Below are 22,253 nucleotides of genomic sequence, written 5' to 3' on the forward strand. Positions count from 1 at the left end.
TATATATATATATATAACACTTATTGGTTTCTGACACCTGACAAACTGTAAATCTAAGCCTAATACTTGACACATGTCGTCTAATACATAGATGTGTACATGTTACTTTTTGTGCCTATATTTTGTCGTCACTATTTTTTTCTGTTTTTATTTTCTTTACTTTTTTTTTCTACGGGGATGATCGTCGTGGTCATCCATTATTCTTCCTCCGCTTCCGTCTCAATTATTGTTTTACACATCATTCTTTTATCGACCTCCATCGGTGCTGGCTAACTGGTTATTTCCCTTCACAGATGCAGAGCGAATACCTCTAGACAATATTGGTATAGACGTCTGTAAGTAATGGGACTTGTATTATTCAGCATGAGTCATAATTCCAGTAATCGTGTGATGTCTTGTCATAATTCCGTGTCTTTGCTGTGCATGAAGAGTTATGTGCCCGTCATTCGTTCATTCGGTTGAAGGTTAAATGATAATTATAATAACTGATATTGGTTATTGTATATCTATGTGTGAATTCGCCTTAATGTAACATTGTGTGGATGGCTATATGCAAACAACGAACCGTGAGCATACTGGCGTCACGGTAAGAGAAAAGATGCTATAAAAAATAGAGAGCACGTTCGAGAAGATGATCGCGTGGCCAATGTCACAGCTGTAATGAGGATGTCACGCCTGGCAAGAAAATGAGAAAATAGATGTCGTTGTACAGCAAAAAAATCCTTTCCTATTCTTTGTCTGCTTTGCGACTGAGGCTACAACGTGTCGGGTAACGTTACATTAAGAATTTCTTATTTAAAGAGACAACATACAATAAACATATTTTCTTTGCCAGCTTAACATATAAATAATACAGACATATGTGTATATATATATATATATATATATATATATATATATGTCTGTGTCTTATTTATATATATATATATATATACATGTGTGTATATATATATATGCATGTGTATGTCTGTATTATTATATACACACACACACATATATATATATATATATATAGTAATTTATAAAATATATATGGCGATTAAGCTACACTGAATATTTCGCGTTTCATCCACTCTAGGACTCTTCAGGCTTATGCCTAGAGTGGATGAAACGCGGAATATTCAGTGTAACTTAATCGCCATATATATTTTATAAATTACTAACTAGCTCTACCTACGTATTGAGCATTTTTGAAGTAAATACTTATAGTTTACGCATAAATCTATACTTTCGTATATTAATTTTATGTGAGTAAATTAAGTAGTTATATATGTCTGTGTATGTCTATTACATATATATATACATGCCTGTGTATGTGTATTACATATATATACACATGTCTGTGTATTTTATATATATATATATATATATATGTATATTATACTTCAAAATTAATAATATTAATAAATAACAGTGTTAATAATAAAATACATTATCTTTAGTTTTTCCTGAAGTTTCTTGACGTATACGATCTTCAGAAGTATATAAGCAACTATAACATCAAATATTCGAAATTCATGACAAATAAACATAATGTTAGACATGTTTGCTTGTTATACTTCTCAAGATGATTGATATTGTTAAATGAAAGTAAATTCTTTATTATATATATATATATATATATATATATATATATATATAATATATATATGCATATAAAGTAGCCCAGAAAATGTAATAGAGAAGAGGAACATTGTTTAATTTTGTAAATTACTTGTAGCATTGTTTAACCTACCTCTAGTGTTATAAAAGATGTTGGAAGTGCTCTAAGTTTACATCCATGAGTGTCTGGGTACGTTTGACAACGTTTGCAGGCACTGCCTGTAGATCTGCTTTGGTGATCCTTCTGATAGGGTTGGTAATGTCCTCCTTTAGATGGTCTAGATTGTGAGGATTATTCGCATAAACTTTTTTGTTTTAATGTCTTGCAAAGATAGAAATCACATTATGACTAGTCCAGGGAACGTGGTGGCCATAACCCTTGGAGTATTGTTCTCTATTCCGTAAACATGTCATGAACTCGTGTCAGTGATCTGTGAGACGCGTGGCATGTAGCGCCATCTTGTTGGAAAAAGAATTGCATTTTGTATTGTGGTGTCAGGTGGTCGTTATGAGCATGATTAGAGAGATCAGGCTACTTTTTAAGTGGATATATATATATATATATATATATATATATATATACACACAACGGATTAAATCATGATAAGATTCATGCAATAAAAAATAAAAATATCACTTTGCATTTACTTAAAATATTATTCGGAATATATGTTCATTATGTATGTATATGTATAAATATGTATATACATATAAGTATATATAGGTATGTATATATATATGTATATACATTTATATGCGTGTGTAAAAATATGTATGTATATGTGTATGTACAGATGTATACACACATGTGGGTGTATATGTGTGTGTATATACATATATATATATATGTGTGTGTGTGTGTGTGTGTGAAGAAAGAGATAAAAAGGAACAAACCAAGTTGTGTTCATCAACGTTTGGTCTTTATTGGGAGACGAAAACGTATGATGAACGTATAGCTGGTTTTGTTCCTTTTTTATATTTCTATTTTGTCAGAATCTTATTTCCATCATGTGTTTGTATGAATATATGTTATATATATTTGTATATTGACTTATGCGTATATATGTGCTGTATAGTTTTATATATGTGTGTATATATATATGCATGTGTGTATACATATATATATATATATATTCTTAATTAAATAGAAAGCTTCAGAGTAAGTTTGTTTGAAAATCTCTACGATGAAAACTGAAAATAAAATTTAAAATAGGAAGCAAATTAGAATATTAAGATAGAATATCATTGCAAACAGTTTACATGGAATGAAATCACGGTATATATATGTGTGTGTGTGTGTGTGTGTGTGTGTGTGTGTGTGTGTTTATCGCATTTTTTGCCACAACGAATAAAGGTAATGCTTCATAATATTTAGCACCGTGTTTTGAAATCATACTACGTGTTTTGGCTTCCAACATATATCAAATATCTATTTTACTATATAATACGTATATTTGGGGACACGTGAGAACTACAGGCACAGGGTATAGTTCTGACATACAATCTGTTGAGATTATTGTTTAATTTACTCTATTAACATTTTTGAGTGTCACAAATTCAGCTTTCCACATATATATGAACATGCTATCTTGTTTCCAAGCTATGAATGAACACTTGGCGCTAGACACTTGGTAGGCGAGCTTGCCGTAGACAAAGAAAATCTCCTAGTTGCACCTACCTAGTTGTACGTCTCTATAATGTGTCACACATTGTGAACCTATACAGTCATCACTTGCATAGTTCGAGAGTGGGTCGTCTGTTATGCAATATATGGTTCACTTAAAACAAATACATTTGTCGTTCGACAATTGGTCATTAAATATCTGCCAAGTGCTTGATTATTATTCATACAAATAACGTTGCTGCATTTTTATTTGAAGGCATCGTTTGTGAAATGATTGAGCATGCTGTGTAAAAGGGACACAGAAGAGAACATACTATCTATAATAATACAGAATTTGCGACCCGAAACACTGATCGTTAAAGTTGGCTTGTTGACACAAGCCACGCCCCAATTCTACCCATCCCAATTGTTCTTCGCACATTTGTGTGTTTGAGGAGGGTGATTTAAAACCGTCAACCTCTGACAACCATTTCCTTCCACAAAGACGCCAAATCTAAGGATTGGCGCCCTAGGTAATACGAATGATTTTCGCGTATTCTCTTGCTCTATGTCAACTAAGGCCGTCGGTGAGGTTGGTGGCGCATTGGGTGGGGATGGGACATTCCGTGCATGCCGTCACTTTATTTTTCTGACGTCCTCGCAGCTTATCCGCTCTTGTCGTGTACCTGCCAGCTGGTCGATTCTACGTATTGGTTTTTCAAATGCCTGTGAACAATGTTCGCTTCTTCGTTGTCAAGTGGGTCGTTCCATTTCTTGTATGTATTGTGCGTGAGTATGTACGTGTGTAAATAGTTTACGTATATGTAGAGTCATTGTTAATTTATGCCACCGTGTGCTGTCGCCGTTGGATAAACCTCCCGGATCCATGGATCTTATAAACAACGAAAATAAGAAGAAGCAAGCGAAATCAAAGGTAAGAGAGACAGAGAGAAGGCAAAAAAAAAGATAACAAGATAAAAGAAATAACAAAAAAAAAATTCTGAGCTAAAAGACTTAACTTTCTTGACCTATTCATACAATCTTTTTCTTTGTCTTTTCACATCTTTGGTAAAGATCGAAATCTGCTACTCTATTGCTCTATTGATCCATCTATCTCTTCCTCTCTCTCTCTCTCTCTCTCTCTCTCATATATATGTATATATATATATATATATATATATATATATATATATATATATATATATACAATGTGTGTATACGTGTATATATGCCTTTAAAGGTATATATAAATTATTGTATGTATATGTTATATGCATATATACTTATATATTTGTGTATATAGTATATATATATTATGTGTTTGTATACGTATATATGTTCACATATGTATGTATATACATGTGTTTATATATACTTGTATATATTTGTATTAATGTATATATATATATGCGTATATGTATATATAACTGTATACATATGTATATGCGTATATATTATATACTTATGTATATATATACACATGCATAATATATGTATATAGATTTATACATACATTTATATGCATATATATGCTGTTGTTTGTTTTTTGGTTTTTGTTTTCTCTCAAGGAAAGAGTCGACCAGGCATCTTGTCACTCAGGAGCTCCTGGGGATAAAAAAGCTGCCAACGTCGACCGAATCGGTGAAAAACAATCGATATATCCATTTATATGTTTCACAGCAAATATTTCACTGGCGTCTATTTTATGTTCTACAACATTGCAGTTTCCTTCAAGACAACACACGGTTATCACAGAGCTTCCAATATTGTAGTATATGGCTTTGATCTTTAAGCGGCAGTGTGTTAGTGCTGATGTAAGTCGCGTGTGCCCAGCGGCTTTTTGCCTTTTACCAATGTCTATTATTGTGTTAGAAATCAAATAGTTCTATCTCTCGCTTTATCAATCTCGCCTCCATATTTAATTTTCTTCCATCTTTTCATAGTTTCAGTAAAATATATATTCTAATTATATTTTTATTATGTTGTGTTACAAAATAAATATAAAAATCACATTTCATGGTTTGTGTTTAAAATCTAATATCATTTATGCTAAAATAAGGCCGATAGCCATTAGTTGCGTGCTCTCCTGTAATGAATGAATGCGTGAATGTAGGATTGGCATGAAATTCTTAAGGATAAACTAAAATGACCGAAAAATGGGCTTAAATAACTTAAATAAATAAAAAGTAAATGACGTAGAATGACTTTAATGAACTTATTGAATGCTTAAAAAATAACTGGAATCCTTCTAAAACAACTTGAATGATCTGGAGAATGACTTGAATGGCTTTGAGACTGACTGGTTGTGAAGTGGGTGATCATTTTATATTAAATTAATTCAGAAAAGTGATCCCCCACTTTATATCACAAAGTTACAAACATAAGTACAGCATGTAGTAAGAACAGATACTACACTTTGATCTTGCCAAAAGGCCAAGAAAAGGGTATTTATTTGCTCCCCTACCGAGCAAATTAAGCACAAGGCCGATTTTTAATGTGAGGAGTGAAGGGGAAATGGGGACCAACTCCCCGGGAAGTAGGGGAGCTAGATAGTGACAATTGGTATGAAGGGTTGCCCCTACATTGACCAAGGTCTTATATATGGGGTTGCCCCCACATATGGTCTTTGCTTGCAGTATCTGCCGGAACAGATACTACACTGTGATCTTTATCTTTAATTTATTTCGTTTAAAGAAAAAATTACAATTAACACTGTGATCTTGGCCAAAAGGCCAAGGAAAACTCAAAAAGCTAAGAACAGCATCTATTAAGAACAGACCTTTGATCTTAACCAAAAAGGCCAAGCACAGGTGTTACCGACAGACCGACCAACTTATAGAGTGTCTTGCACGCGATTAAAAAGATATACGTATATTATAGGTTAGAATTATTTATCGAATGAATTTTAAAATCGTGTTTATGGTTTGTGTTAGAAATGTATATTAAAATTACCTTTTATGATTTCATGTTAAAATACGTATATTTAATCATTTTTATGGTTCCACATTAAAAATATACATAGCAATATATATTTTATCATTTGGGGTTAATATATATATATATATATATATTTATATGATTTATTAGCTTTTTTTAATTTATATTAGAATCACATTTTTATGATTTTTGTGTTTATTAATATATATATATATATATATATATATAATCACCCACATACAGTACTGTTTCGTTGTATCACAACTCATCAGTGCGGCTAGACATACACCTTTTCCCAGCCGTGGATCGAACCTACAACAATTTCGTAGACAGTTGGGGCCTGTAACCATCGGACCAAGAATCAGTGCCCGTAAACCTTTCTCCTCAAATCAAATGCCTCTTAAATTAGCATTTGCCCGTCGCAAAGTGCTCGAACTGTCAGTGTATATATATATATATATATATATATATATATATATATATATATATATATATATATATATGAGGTGCCCATCTTGGTCAAATAGTCTTCGACAAGGATGAAGTTGTGGACTGCTGCATTGACCTGGTGGATTTGAAGAGTGCTGGCCTTTTCGACCGGAATCTCTTCATGAACTCCTTTAAAACTTCAACATAGTATTTATTGTTGACTGTCTGTCCAGTGGGAACCCAGTTCATGTAAATCATGCCGGTGCTGTAAAAAACAATCATAAGTTTCTTACTGAATTTGCTCTGTCTAGCATTCTTTGGTCTGCTTTGGTCTGGCATGCTTCCACTAGGAGCTCTGTTTTTTTTTTGGTCTCTGGGTCATAGCAGTCGATCCAGCTGTCATCGTAAGTCAGCAGACATAAAAAAAAATTCCGGTATATGAATTATTCAGCTCGATATTCTCCTTTTGTTATGGTAACGTTTTTCTTTGTGGTCTTCTCTGAGCACCTTTGAGACAAACTGCGCGCAAATCTTCCGCATCTTCACTTCCTCACGAATAATTGTGTGAACAGTTTCCACACTGATATCAAACTATACACTTATCCCTGAAATTCTTTATTTGGCCAATCAACTCTAGTGTTTTAACTTCCTTACTCTTCTCACACCTCATATCATCACTCACAGACTCCACGTTTTTTTAAATCGCTTATGCCACTCAAAAAATGATGCTCGATTCTTTCATTAGCTTTGATTATCAGGCTTCAATAGGGTGTATTCCAATTACTGCTGCAGCTGTTCATTTGAACCTTAAATCATAAAAATTGGTCAGCTATCCCACAAAATATATAGCATTAACATACAGAATATTCAAGAGTCTACAAGAATTTTAAACGTCCACAAAATTGGCCGGAACACTTATCTGAGTCATCTCGTACATATTTCATATTAAACATACATTCTCCCAATTATGTTTGAAATACCTATATTAAAACTACATTTTTATGGTTTTTATATAAAATATTTATTAAAGACTTGTCCTGCCTTGATAGGTTTCAAAATAGACTTCGTGGCCTGGTGGGAGATGTTCTTTTCTCTTCGCTGCAACCTCTATCTCACAGAAGAGATGTTGCGAGTTTGTCTCTGCTTTATCGTTATTTTCATGGAAAGTGTTCGACTGAGCTTCAATCTATGGTCCCCCCTCGCCAAACTTTCACAAGAAACACTAGACTAGCTGAAAACATTATCAATAATTTTCCCACTCTTTATCTGTGCCTAAACCTAAACATAGATTCCATGACCAAAGCTTCTTTCTTAGAACTGCACGCCTGTGGAATTGTCTTCCGTTTTCCTGCTTTCCAGCTGTCTATAATATGGTTGTCCTCAAGTCCAACGTGAACAAGTTTCTGATGAGCCGTTCCACTTAAGTTAACAAATTTACCGAACTTCCATTACTATTGATTACTATATTGTCCTTTTGACTACTCTACACTCTTTAACCCTTATCCTTGAGTAGCCGATCGGCCTTGATAAGTGGTGATGCTTATGTAAAAAAGATCACAGTTTATGATATTATATTTGAGAAAAAATACTAAAATGACTTTTTTTTTCGTATTTTGAATTTACATCTATATTAAAATCATATTTGTATAGTTTTTATACATATGTATTGAATCGAAATTTATGTTTTTTTATTATTAGGTAATAAAAATATAAACACATTTTTATGTTTATGTCAGAATATATAATGAAATCATATTTTATACGTTTGTATCTTAGGTAGAACGTATATATTAAATCACATTGTACATGCTTTATATCTTAGAAAACATAAGGTAAAACCACGTTTTTGTGGTTTTTATCTTTTAGGTAAAAATACGTACTACGGTCACGTACAAAAATAGACCTCAAGGCAAAGCACGTGATCTATTTTCAAAAGAAATTCATGGCGTATAAACTATTCTTTTACCATTCTTTTTAATATGGCGAACTAAAGAAAAGCTCCGTGCTTAGAATAATTTTAATAATGACATAAATGTAAAGAAAAGAGATTTTTTTCTTAAGTGATAATTGAGCTTAAGGATACCTGCGTTAACATTTTATACTGAATCTATAGTTGTACAAACCACAACTGTATATTTCTACTTAAATTCAGTTTCAATATTGTATGTTGTGATCCAGTTTCCATATTGTAGACATTAAATAACGTTAACCGTTGCCAGGACTTACACTTGTGTCTTGTTGACAGAGAACCTCTCACTTGAATGAACCACTATTTATGCACTAAACGTTCACTTATGAATTAGCAACCAATAAGCACCCAGTGAAAAGCAATATAGATTATGCTCGCCAGCTTATATAGGAACTCTCTGACTTCTAATTTTTACCTAATGAGTTTATATTTAACTGGCCAGTCAGGCGAGCACTGACTGCTAAGTTCAATGAACGCGAAGTTTGTTGCATAAAATAATTGATGTTATTTGACTCTGTTATACTGTTTAGCGTATTACTTGGAATTTAAATATATATATATGGCTTCACACATTTCCCGAATGTATGAACGTAAGTAATAGGGTAAATTAAGAAGGGATCAAACTTCCACCACAATATATACTAATACGTACTAATAATCAAATTTCGAAAGTTCTCATTATTTAAGGTTCAAGGACGCTTATATCCACTTTTTGCGAACACTGTGGAAATTCTAAGGTTGATTTAAGAAATAAGAATCTAGTCTTTACATTATCTGAATGCTTTCGTCTTGATTGTTGCTTTACTTAAAACACGTCGACCATTGAACTCTTCTTCAGATGTCTTTCGTCATAGTAGGCCACCTTCTGGGGCTCAACTTCATTTGATCTCATATCATTCCGCATCCAACGTATGTTAGATTACAATAGAAAAATGCGAGCATGAAAACGAATGTGGTTAAGCTTAAACATTGAAAATAAAGGACTAGTTGTTAAAACTGGAAAAGGAAAGGACAAGATATGCTGGTAAAAAATAATATAAATTTATAACTTAAAATATTGCAGCATTAAGAATTGATTATATAATGTTATAACTTGAATTTAAAAAGAAAATTCTTTAACTTTGAGAATGCAGTCAGGAGATTCGGAGTTCCTATCCCGTCGCGGTTACCACTTGACGATGGCCAGAGGAATAGTTGGCTGAAACGTCGTGAAACAACAACTAAAAAGATGAAGATAAATAGTCCACAATAAAATAAAATCAATAAATAATACTCATCTCAATGAATTCCAATTAAATAATATATGCCATTCGCTACGGACCCGACGCAGTGGATAGAGATGTTGAATCTCTACGGATCCAGGTGAGCATTGTCTGGAGATAGCGGTTTCAGTTCTACCCAAAGGTGGCCAGAGGCTTACTTTGCCAAAAACGTGGTGAGGCGACAACAACTATGGAAGGCAGTAATTGCTGAGAATGCAGTTAGGAGATTCGGAGTTCCTATTCCACCGCGGTTACAACCTGACGAAGACCAGAGGAATAGTTGACCGAAAGGTCGTGAAACAATAACAACTAATGAGGATAATAGTTCGCAATAAAATAAAATTAACCCTTTTATTGTTTGGGATTTTAGTTTTTTATAAAAAATAGTATTATACACAACACAACAACGAAGTCAAAGCCATATTGGACAAATTAAATCAAGTATAAACAGTGTAGCCCAGATATAAGAGACTGCTCTTGTCTCTACGGTTCTCTTATATCCGGGTTATACTTATACCCGGGATTCTTGTACCTGGGTTACACTATACGTTAACACAGGCTCTAATTTGGGACCAGAGAAAATCTCTCTTGTATCCGTTTTTCTTATATTCAGATCTCATATCCAGGGAACACTGTACGTTTCTTAGACATGACAATATGTAAAGAAATAATTATTTTTAAATTATCAGGTACTTCACTTATTTGCACCCGACTATATAAATTTTTACGCTTTAAGGGGTAAATTAATCCTCGATGAGAACCTCTGCGCTATGTGTTCGTTTTATTTTTTACAAGGGGGTCACCACTTATCAAGGTCCGAAGGCCACTCAGGGATAAGGGTTATTGCGTGTACAGTAATCAATGAGATAGTATTGTAGTAATCATTAGTATTGGAGTTTTGATAGAGTGTCTTACTTAAGGGGGCGGTTTGTCAAGAGGTTGTTTATGTTGGACTTGAAGACATCCAAGTTGTAGTCAGGTGGGAAACAGGCAAGCGGCAGAGAGTTCCACTGGCGTGCAGTTCTAAGAAAGAAGCTTTTGCTCATGAAATCTACGTTTGGATTTAGGCACAGATAAAGAGTGTGGAAAATTATTGACAGTAGTTTCAGCCAGATTGGTGTTTCTCGTGAAAGATTGGCGAGGGGGGACGAGGGATTGGAGCTCAGACGAGCACCTGCCATGGAAATTACGATAAAACATTACTTTGTCCGTTATGTTTCCCGATATTTTGTTTATTGACCTGTCCATTTCATTTTTTTTTGTTGTTCCGTTGGAATGTCCGTAACGTTAAAAATTGTACTGTCTCTTTATTTTATTTGTTGAGTGATTAGTGAATCATCCTTTGCGTTGTGTTATTCATCTGTTACTTTTTTCGTTGAACTGTTACTTGTTTCTTATCTTACCAACTGCCCGTTACACTTATCGATGAAAAATCGAGTACCATTGATATTTAGATTAATTTTCAACTCGGAAAAACTTCTTTTTTTTTTTTTTTTTGCAATATTAAGTAGGCCGTCTTTATACTTGTTTCGTCTACAAAGTCTACGTATTTCTATTCTCCGGGGTCGCATCTCCGCCTTCACGTACTTTCATCCTTATGGCGTTGTTTTGATCTGCTAGAATAAATGATTCAGTTTCAGTTTCTCCCGAGGTTTCTCCCGCGTAACCATGTCCATATTATTTCCTATGCGACTCCTTCGACGCTTGTAGAATGCAAATTTCTGCTTATGGTGCTGAATTTGTATGCACAATTATTATTTTTTTATCGCCCCATCATTGTTATTGACACTCTTATTCGCCATTATTATTGTTATCATTGTATCACTCTTTTCAAATAAAACTTTCTTCTATTTTATTATCAACTTACGTATTCATTTTTTTTCCAGCTTTTTTTTTTCTCTTTTCTTTCAAATCTATTTTGAAACCAGAAAAAAATATTTCTGTACATTTCAAGATGGCGGAGTTTTAACATATGTCTTTCAAATACGCATTTCTAATATTTCTATCTCTTTCTCTTGTTCTGTCGTTAACTTTACTTCTTATGTTATCCTTCCAGTCATCGCTGGCCATCTTAGATCTCCTATTGTCTATCTTCTCTACTTCTTTGTAACGTTGCCTCTTCTTTTCTTTTTTTTCTAATGGAAGCCAATAATTTGAAATGAGGACTATGCTGATGTAATTGAATTTACCGCAATTCGAAAGCCGAACAATAGCTCCATCGTAACGTCACATTCACTGACGACAGATTATAATTCAAGCGGAAGAAACACGGTAATATGTATGAAGCAATACGTGTTTTATTGATACCCACTGATCGCCGGACTAAACAGGTAGAATAAGTGTGGCATCGCAACGATAATGTAATTTTAAAAATAACACAAATCTAAGGTTAGTGTTTATCATATATAAGCACTACATCGCTAGTTGAGCACACACGTTAACTGATGTCGCTCGCTACTATTTAGCCTAATGCAAATTCTTTGTAAATAAAAAAAAGCAATGTAAAGTGGCAATCAATGTTTACACAACATTATAGATATCACTTACAGACGAATGTCCGATAGCTTAGTAGTAAGAGCTCACAATTTTCAACTAGATGGTTTGAGGTTCAATCTTGGCTTCTAAGACGGGTGAATATATTACTATATATAGATATATATAATTATATATGTTATATATAATACTATATATAATATTGCTATATATATATATATAAGAGAAAGACATGTTTTCATATTGATGATTATTGAAAGAAAAAAATGTGGAAGGTCAGCAGACCCTTTTTTTTTAATCATGTCTTTTCCTCATAATTGCAATATATAAAGTTTATACTCCCCAAAACATTCTAAAATATAACTTATATATAATACTAGCATTTCCCAGGTTTGGTGGGGGGGGTCGCTGAGCAAAAAAAAAAAGTGGTAGTAGGAAAGCAGGCTCGAATCCGTACCGCGAAGGAGGAAAAGAACAGGGAAAAAAACGTGACGTTTTGCTGCTACGACCACCGCCAAACCGTAAGTGACGTAGGTTTAAATTCAGGCTAGACAATCGAAAAGAGGGGATGATTTTCGAAAATATCGGCGAAAAAAGCGACCACTCCCTGTAGAAAAGCGCCCAGTTGATGAGGGTAAAGAAATAAATGTATTTAGCCAATTTTTCGGTATTTGTCGTCAGCAGGGTCGAGTTTCAAAACGATACTGATCTTGTGAAAATCCGTCGCCTCTGTCGAAAGTTTTAGGCAGACATGCAAACATACATACATATATTTATATATTGGTAGCTCAAATTTTCGACCCAAACCCTGTATATCAAATTTTGAGTCTGCAGACTGAAAATTGAGTTATTGTGTCGGTAAATGTACACACAAACAGACAGACAGACACACACTTTCACTTTTATAATGTATAGATTACTATGTATATCATTCAAACGTGGTACTGTTTGAATATACGGTTAAGTGTTAGTTTTACTAAGTTAGAAATTTTAAAGCTTCACTGCTCACTCGTTTTGCAGCAAAAGAGGAACTGGTTGGTGTATTTAATGATACTTGACGATTATTTAATGAAATATACTTAATAGAAAAACTGCTGCTTAAACACACACACATACACACACACACACACACACATATATATATATATATATATATATATATATATATATATATATATATGAGCAACTTGTAACGCTGTTTGTAACACGTGAAGCTCTGAAAACATTTTTCTGTCAGCAAAAAATGAATTAGCAAAGTCAATTAGATATTAAAGTAATGACATGAAAAAATGCAAAATTAGCTTCATTCAGGTTACAGTCTATTCCTCCTTTCTACTTTTATTCTTAGTTTTTTTCTGTTTTTTTCTTACGGCTACATGTACGATAATATTAGTCCAACTGATGAAATTCTCTTATTTTTAATGAATTTCTATTTTATCATTGTTTTCTTTGTTAATTATCTTCGATGGTCAATAAATATTTTTAAAAAAAAAGTGACGGACGCAAGCATTATCGATACTGCATAATATAATAGCTGGAGTTCGAGCAACTTAACGTTAGCGAGAATGACAGTGATTGATTGTTGCTGCTATTAATTCAGCTTAAAACAGAAGAAAACAGCAACATTTATACGACTGCTACCTTCATCATTACTGAGGGGCACCTACAACGAGTCAATGAGAAGGGCAACAAAAAGCCGAATTGTTGTTTATAGTGAGAATAGAAAACAACCAACGCAATGTTACAATACAGCAAAAAAAAACAGCTCTAAATTAATCATAAACACATATATTTCTGAATAGTTACTATTTACTTTTTTTCTATGAAGATATTGTGTTAGGTCGGGAAGTGGGGATTGAACATCAAGTACGTCAGAAGAATGCACACTTGTCCACAATAATATATGATCAGACTCCTTGACATTCTCTGCATGGGTGCGCCCCGTACAATCTATATCTATAAAATTGAAATTGTCTGTCTATATGTGTGTGTCTGTGTGAGTACATTTCCCTACCAAACTACTCTGTCAATTTTCAATCAACAGACTCGAGATTTTACAATAAAGGCTATCGAGATTTTGGGAAACTATCTTGAATCTGTTTTCGGCTAGAAATTTGGCTGTCAAGGGGTCAAAGTTCAACGATTTGACCTCTCAAGACTCTACCAAACTCCTCCGCCAATGTTTAGTCTAAATACTTGAAATTTTAGATGTACGTTACTTGGACATGGATCTAACTTTTTAATTTGATTTGAGCCCAAAGCAATAAATATTAAGGATTGCTTTCTTGGAGTCTAACTTCGTAAATATCTGCAACAGAGATATGAAACTTTCAGATCATGAATGCATAAGTTTATTCTTTGCAACAATGCAATTTGCAATCACCTACTTACTCATTCAGACAGAATAAAAAAATAGAAGGTATTAATTTTTAAACGTCCCTTGTAGTATAAAAATATGAGGAATTATCTGCCTATCTTTCGTAAAAAATGTGATCTATTGCCATTCTATGGGCGTCCGACGTGTTGGAGATCCAAACATATTAGCGTATTACCTTTGCATAGAACAGATGCTACACACTGACAACTTATTATAATACTAGACTTTCTATCCCGTTAGAAACGGTCAAAGTCATACCCCTTCGATATAGAATAAGCGTTTTATGCAAAATTGATGATTGCAAAGATTGATGGTTGCAAACGGTTAAATTTCTGCTCGTTTTGTCATTAAATACAAATATTAATCTCTTACTATGCATCGAATGGATGCTATACTACTAAGTTCGCTGCACATTATCATAATAAAGTACATACAAAATTTCGGTCAGATCGTCAAGTTGTTTCCGAGACAACTTCTAAGAATAAGTGTGGCATTGTGGTAACTAATCCCTATGAAATCCTAGTTGTGGGTCGAACGGACACCATAATACTTAATTCGCTGCATCTTAGCATAATAAAAGTTGGACAAAATGTGAGATAAGGAGACCCAGTAGTTGTTGAGAAAATATGGAATAGACAGACAGACTAAAAGAAATACAATATATTCAGATAGGTTTTGCTTATTTATTTGCGCATCACAATTTCGTGTCGGGCGTTGGTTACCGGCCTTTTGCATCGCCCAATGAAACAATGACGTCTAATTGAGTATTATAAGATTTTCTTCGTCCTACCTTCTGAATAGAATGTAAAACAAATGTTTCCTTTTGTATTTCTTTTAATTACCTGTGTTTTGTTGTTTTTCATTCTTTATATTTTACATTTTAGTTTATTTTTCTTTGTTATTCTGCTTAAATTTTTGGAGTCGAAGTCGTAGTGAGAGAACGCAGAGAGTGGCACTAATTAAACATTAGAAGTGCGTTATTGCGTTGCAGGGATTTCTAATAGAAAATGCTTTTTGCTATTCTAATTCTAGTAACATCAACAAACGATTGATAAAATTGTGTCTTTTGATATTTGTTTCCTGTAGTGCGCATGCGTGCGTGCTCCTTCTTTCCGGTCTGCATTGCTAAACGTATATATATATATATATATATATATATATATATATATATAATGATGTATTCGTATAAAGAGAGTAAGAACAAAATTGTATCCTTAAACCTTCTCGTCGCACGTTGGAAACGTTTCAATCAATAAAATCTTGCTCCGGGCGTAAGAACAAAATTTATGATTAAGTGAAACGAATATTATGTTTGAAAAAATATTTTTTAAAAATCTTCATGTACACAAACTCGCACACATACACACACACACACACACACACACATATATATATATATATATATATATATAATGTGTGTATATTTATATATACATATACATAGATATAACTGTATACAATACTTCATAATATATATATATATTAGTCATCCACATACAGTACTGTTCCGCCGTTTCACAGCTCATGGGTGCGGCTAGACAAGCAACTACCTCAAACCAGGATCGAAACCCGACTGCCCACACGACATATATATATATATCTTTTTATATATTGTCTCTATGTATATTTTTCATTACATTATCACTCCAAACAAGGCACAGTGCCACTGAAGGGATCTGCTATCAGAGACATAAGTTACAAAGATACTGTATAAGGAATTGGCAGCAAGATGTTTGTTCACATTACACTTGAACTTCTGCATGTCAGTATAGTTGAGAAGCAAGAACCCGGAATGAAATTCCACAGTCTAGAAGTCCTGGGGAAGAAACTGTTAGAGTAGAAGGCTTTCTTACATCTACGGATCTCTACTGTGTAGGGGTGGGACTTTGCTGCTTGTCGGGTTTGTTGGGGGTATTTACGTCGAGGGTGTACAAGGACTTGTAGTTTGTCGGAGTATCCACTATTAAAATACTTGAAAAACAGGCAGAGGGGTGCAACATTTTGTCGTTGGGACAGAGGTTGAAACTTAGATGACAGTTCAGGACCTATCAGGTTGGCGAGTCTCTTTTTAATCCTATCCATGAGTGAGAGACTAGTAGCAGATGCACCAACCCAAATGTCATAACAATATTTGATACATGGGCGATGGGTGGCCTTGTAGAGGTACAGGATACTTTCAGGCGTAACTTTCTAGCACGGTAGAGAGAGAGAGAGCACATCTTAACAGCTCGCCCCCTCCCCCCGCGCGGGAGGACCTTTGTGGCCTTCGGGCCAAAATCAAAGTTTAGTATCTGTTCCGGCAGATGCTGCAATCAAAGACCATATGTAGGGGCAACCCCACATATAAAACCATTGCTCTTGTAGCAATCAGTTATTTGTCAATGTAGTGGAAACCCTTCATACCAATTGTCACTATCCAGCTCCCCTACTCGCCGGGGAGTTGGTCCCCTTTTTCCCTAATCGCTCCAAATTAAAAAACGGCCTTGTGCCTAACTGCTCAGTGGGAAGCAAATAAATACCTTGCACCTTCTTAACAGCAGTCTTGGCAATGATCTCAATGTATCTGTTCCAACTCATGTTGTCTGTGAACATTAAGCCGAGGATTTTGAACGAAGTACTTTTAGGTAATGTGTCTTTAGCTATGGTTTTTTGTGGTTGAGAAAGTTTCGTGTAATTATTAAAGAAAACGCGCTTGGCAGCACTGAACGTCAATTTTTTTCTTTACCCCGTTCCACTACAGACTGAAGGTCTTCCACTAGTTTTTCCGCCATTGCATTGGATATGTGTTCATTCGTTTTCCACTCGTGCCTGTTATAAAGCGTTGTGTCACCAGCAAATAAACTCATCTCAAAGACAATTTTATCAAGGAGATCACTTATGAATATCAGCAATAATAAATGTCTAAGGATCCACCCCTGGGGGTACACCCACATTTATATCATATTGTTTGGACATACGATCTTCGAGAACAACCTGGATTCTCGTCTTATTTAAGAAGGATTTAATTATGTTAAGTATTCGTCCAGTAATACCATATTATCTGATTTTCTTGAGAAACTACTGTGCTCTACCTTGTTAAAAGCTTTAGATATTTTTAGGGCTACTGTCCTACCTTTCCCTACTTTATCCAAATCATGGTATATACGTTCAGAGATTACAGTTAGAATATCTGCTGTAGAACGTGCTTGCCTAAATCCATATTGATAGTCAGACATAAGCTTAGCAAATGCAATGTGGTTGACTAGAGCTTGATTAATTATGAATTCAAATATTTGGCCGAAAGGAGGGAGGAGGGTAGTGGGGCGATTATTTAATGGGTCAGTTCTTTCGCCAGACTTCTTGTAAATTGGTACCTCATGCTATAGCATAGCTCACAACTTTCACTGGGCTCCCTTCTGGTTTGTAACTTTAAGTATGTGTTGATTTGTCCTCGTGTTATATATATATATATATATATATATATATATATATATATATATATATAAGTGGAGTTTATTCTCGCTCTAACATTAATATTAAAAGCCTACCTTTTCTATTTTAAAAAGTATTAAAACAAACAATATACTCAGTCCTGGATATGCGAACGAGTACATGAGGGTTAACTAATTTGCATATTCTTTATATTTTATAAAAATGGGCGTTAATGAATTACTTATTCATTCTCATGGTTTCTTATTAGATTAATGGTTTCATTTCACTATTATGCTTAATTTTATTCATGCATAGTTTCTACATTCTACATACTTACGTAGAATTTAAGATAAATACGTTCTAGAACACGAATATATATATATATATATATATATATATATAAGATAGAGAGAAACCTTGTCGGTGTGTGTGCGAAAAGTCTCTACCATACTTTTCTCTGAATATTTGATCTACAGCGGTCAAATTTGATATGTAGGGTATTGAACCTTCGATTTAGTTTTCAGCCGACAAAATGGCTGTTATGGGGTTTAAATTGAAAACAATTTACCTTGGCAGCGTATGTTAAATAAAATACAATTCCTGCTTTTACTTTTACACATGCACAAAATTAAAAATTAATATATCAGTCCTAAACCTTCTGGTTTCAATAGTAGCACGTGATACGCAAGATATATTTTTATATAACTTTGCAAATCATTGTTATATATAAGATACTAATTAATAGAGAATTGGCGCTATGATAATAAAAAAGAAACCTGCATGAATTAAAATATATTTCGCGACCAGGCAACGCCTGGCGGCTTGTTAGTTAATAAATAAATAAATAAATAAATAAGAATTATGCTCTTTGTGCTTAATAATTAAGCACTTAGTTTAATTTCTTTCGTCCAAATAAAACCGAAGGTTCATATGCGTGTGTTTGTTTGGACGTGGTTGTGCGTCTGTGTAATGAAACAATATGCCTGTGTTGATCATATTTTTCATGTCTTTCCAGTAGTAGGGTTGATTGCGTAAAACATGTATGTATATATGTGTTTCGTTTTGAGACTGATTCAAAGTTCTGCTTTAAAAACGAAACCACGTTAAAAAAAAAAGTTCTTTTCAATTTTTAGATTTTCGTCCTACTTTTCTCGTCGCTGCTTGTCTACTTTGCGAGTATTTGTTTTATTTATTTGGAAGGATATTTTTCGCTTTTTTTATTTGGAATTTATTTTTCCTGTTTATTTTTTTTATATTTCTTTCTAAAATTTTCAACGGAAGTTTTTTTGTTTATTTTTTTATTTTGGTTTTTCGTTTTTTTTAATGCTTTTTTGTGTGTGTTTTCCTTATAATTCATTTTTATTCTTCTGTTTTTCTTTTTTTATTATTGAAATTTATTTTTATAAATTTATTGAAATTTCCCATCGATTTTAGCGTTTGTTTTCGTGGTTAATTTAGAACGGCCGCGCCCCAACATTCACTCGACTGATTCCACTCTCGGAAAAAGATTGCAAAAATTGGTTTTATATAAAACAAATATGGCGGCTCATTCCTACCTTCGATTTTCTTGCAGTGATTTTTTTCTTCTTTTTTTGTTACCGTTGCAAACGCATGAATATCTCGTTGCAGTGAATGTTTGTAGGTTGTTACAGCAGACGACGCCAAGATTAGAAGAGGAAAACGTATTTTTATCCAATAAAGGAAAACAATACAACATCCGCAATTAAAAAAAGAATTTAAAATTTGCCTTATGATTGTATTATTGTATCAAATTACACAGCACGTACATATAGGTATCCGATATGTTGCTCGGAGATAAATCTGGACACTGTATCCTCATCCTCCTCCTCCTCCTCCTCCTCCTCCTCCTCCTCCTAACAATGAACTTTATATAATAATTGGCATTTTTTTTTTTTTTATAAAATATGACGTTGATTTTGATCTTAATATTTGGCAAGAAGTGAAACCCATAAAGTTTATTGTTAAACAAGCTTATCAATCATGCTACGGTGTTAGTCTACCGGAAAACACCGTAAAGTAAGATAGTCGATAATTACGATGAGTATTATAATGGTCGATTATTATGATTTGTAAACGTAGAACGTGAGAAGTAATTTTATCAAAGCGAAATAAACAATTACAGTTGAAATACGTACAATATATGGTTTTAAAAAACGTAACTTGATGGATGAATTGTCGTCTTAATAATTATTTTTTTCAGTAAAAATGTATCGGACAATTTTTTGGCAATTTATGACAACGGAAATAAATAAAGAAATTATATTTTTGCAAACAAAAAAAAACAACAACAGGTTATATGTTTTGATGCTACGTAGGGAGTGATTTCTGAAAAAGGAAGTGAATTTTCGATTACACGTAAAAAGTAGAGAGTTAGATTGAACATATTATTTAATTATTGGAATCTTTTGAGATGAGTTACTTGTATAGTCATTTATTTATTTATTTATTTGCGAACTGTTAGCCTAATCTTTATTGCTGTTGTTTCACGACGTTTCGGCTAACTATTCCTTTAGCCTTCATAAGGAGGTTAACCGCGACGAGATAGGAATGCTGAGTCTCTTAACTGTATCCTCAGTAATTACTGCCTTCCATAGTTGTTGCTGTTTCACCTCTGGTCTGCTTTGGCTAGGATTGAAACCGCTATCTTCGGACAATGCTCACCTGGAACCGTAGAGATTCGATGCCTCTATCCACTGCGCTAGGGGCCCTGAAGATAATGGTAGTCATGGAAGCACTGAACTGCTTAAATGAACACATGTTGTGGATATGAAAACGGTGTGCCACTCCAGAACGAAAAAACCAGAACCAAAATAAATGTAAATATGAAACAACTTGTTTTTTTTTTTTTTTTTTTTTTTTTCGGGAAGGCATGGCTAGATTTACGGAGCACGTTGGGACAGGCAAGCATAGTCGTGATTCAAGATATGTCTTCCTTTGTCCAGCACAGATATCAAATATGTTTATCCGTCCTTTTGTCTATAAACGGTTTAGTATGTCGACACGTACAAATAACCATTATACACACATCAAAGAGAAACATTTCAACACCAGATGATAACATATTGGAAGCCGTCACATACATTAAATAGACAGCACGTTAACAAGATAAAGAGACTTATTTTGTAGAACTCAGATATAAACATACACTAGCTATACACCGCTCTAAATATAAATTATATTGTAAAAACAAGCTTGTCACACACACACACACACACACACACATATATATATATATATATATATATATATATATATATATATATATATGTGTGTGTAGGAGGTGCCTTAAATAAGTTTCCAGACATTTTTGCACGAGCATTTAAAATTGTATCAGTATGCTATTGCTACACATCTTATGAGATGACTGAACAATTTTTATAATTTCACGTTCAAATGGACAGTTACAGCAGGAAGTGGAATACACCCTACTAAAGCCTGATTGTCAAACTAATCGATAGTTGATACCCGACTGAATAACGATAAAAAAAATTGCATGCTGCTTTTCTTTTTCGAATAGTGAAAATGTGGGGTAATTTGGTTGACTAACACTGAAGAACTGTAACACCAGGGTCGGAAAGTGGGATTGAAAAGTCAGCTCCTCGAGGTGAGGCACTCTGACCTGCAAAAAGTGCCTGGACAGCCCAGTCAACATTCCCCTGGTAAGGGCACTGCAGGCGATTAACAAAAAAAAAAATAACCTCTTCTCTAAGAAGGCAAGTCCTGGGAGAGTGTATCTCCTAGAAGTTCATAGAACCGATCCAGAACGGCAATCAACAGTGACTAGATTATTACTGGAATGGTCTAATCTCTGTTGATTTTGAGGACTGAAGATAAATATCTCTAGCCGGAATATATAAAAGAAGAGGGAGAAAGGGAAGGAGATATTTGAGGTGGGCGAGAGACTAAGAAAGAAGACCTCTATCTCTCTCTCTCTCTCTCTCTCTCTCTATATATATATATATATATATATATATATATATATATATATTTATATATACTCGTCGCCAAAGTGAATATTAAAATGCTCATATCTTGGTTTCCATGGGACGAAAATTTTGCAGATTATAATACTATTCTATGGTTAAAATTTTATAACAATTGGTAAAAAAAGAACCTATATTTTCAAACTAATAAAATATGCCCAAATTT

General features: G+C 33.8%; 1 protein-coding gene and 1 pseudogene across 11 annotated transcripts in view; one reads left to right on the top strand and one right to left on the bottom strand.

Moving 5' to 3' along the window:
- The window catches only part of LOC145286125 (cadherin-23-like), a 1,312,625-nt gene that overhangs the window by 575,088 nt on the left and 715,284 nt on the right, over positions 1 to 22,253 (top strand). For 9 of the 11 annotated variants that reach the window (XR_013869108.1, XM_080134833.1, XM_080134832.1 and 6 more), the window contains exon 3: positions 294 to 335. The exons of the other annotated variants lie outside the window; for them this stretch is intronic. Coding sequence is in view for 8 of the 9 variants with exons in the window: in XM_080134833.1 (XP_079990959.1) it covers positions 294 to 335 (42 nt within the window). In the remaining variant the exon portion in view is untranslated. The remainder of the gene's footprint in view (positions 1 to 293; positions 336 to 22,253) is intronic. 11 annotated transcript variants of the gene reach the window in all.
- On the bottom strand, positions 5,515 to 5,651 carry LOC145286763 (U2 spliceosomal RNA; annotated as a pseudogene).

Source organism: Euprymna scolopes, chromosome 10 (genome assembly GCF_053919585.1).
Source record: "Euprymna scolopes isolate OS-2025 chromosome 10, ASM5391958v1, whole genome shotgun sequence".
Classification (NCBI taxonomy): Eukaryota; Metazoa; Mollusca; class Cephalopoda; order Sepiida; family Sepiolidae; genus Euprymna; species Euprymna scolopes.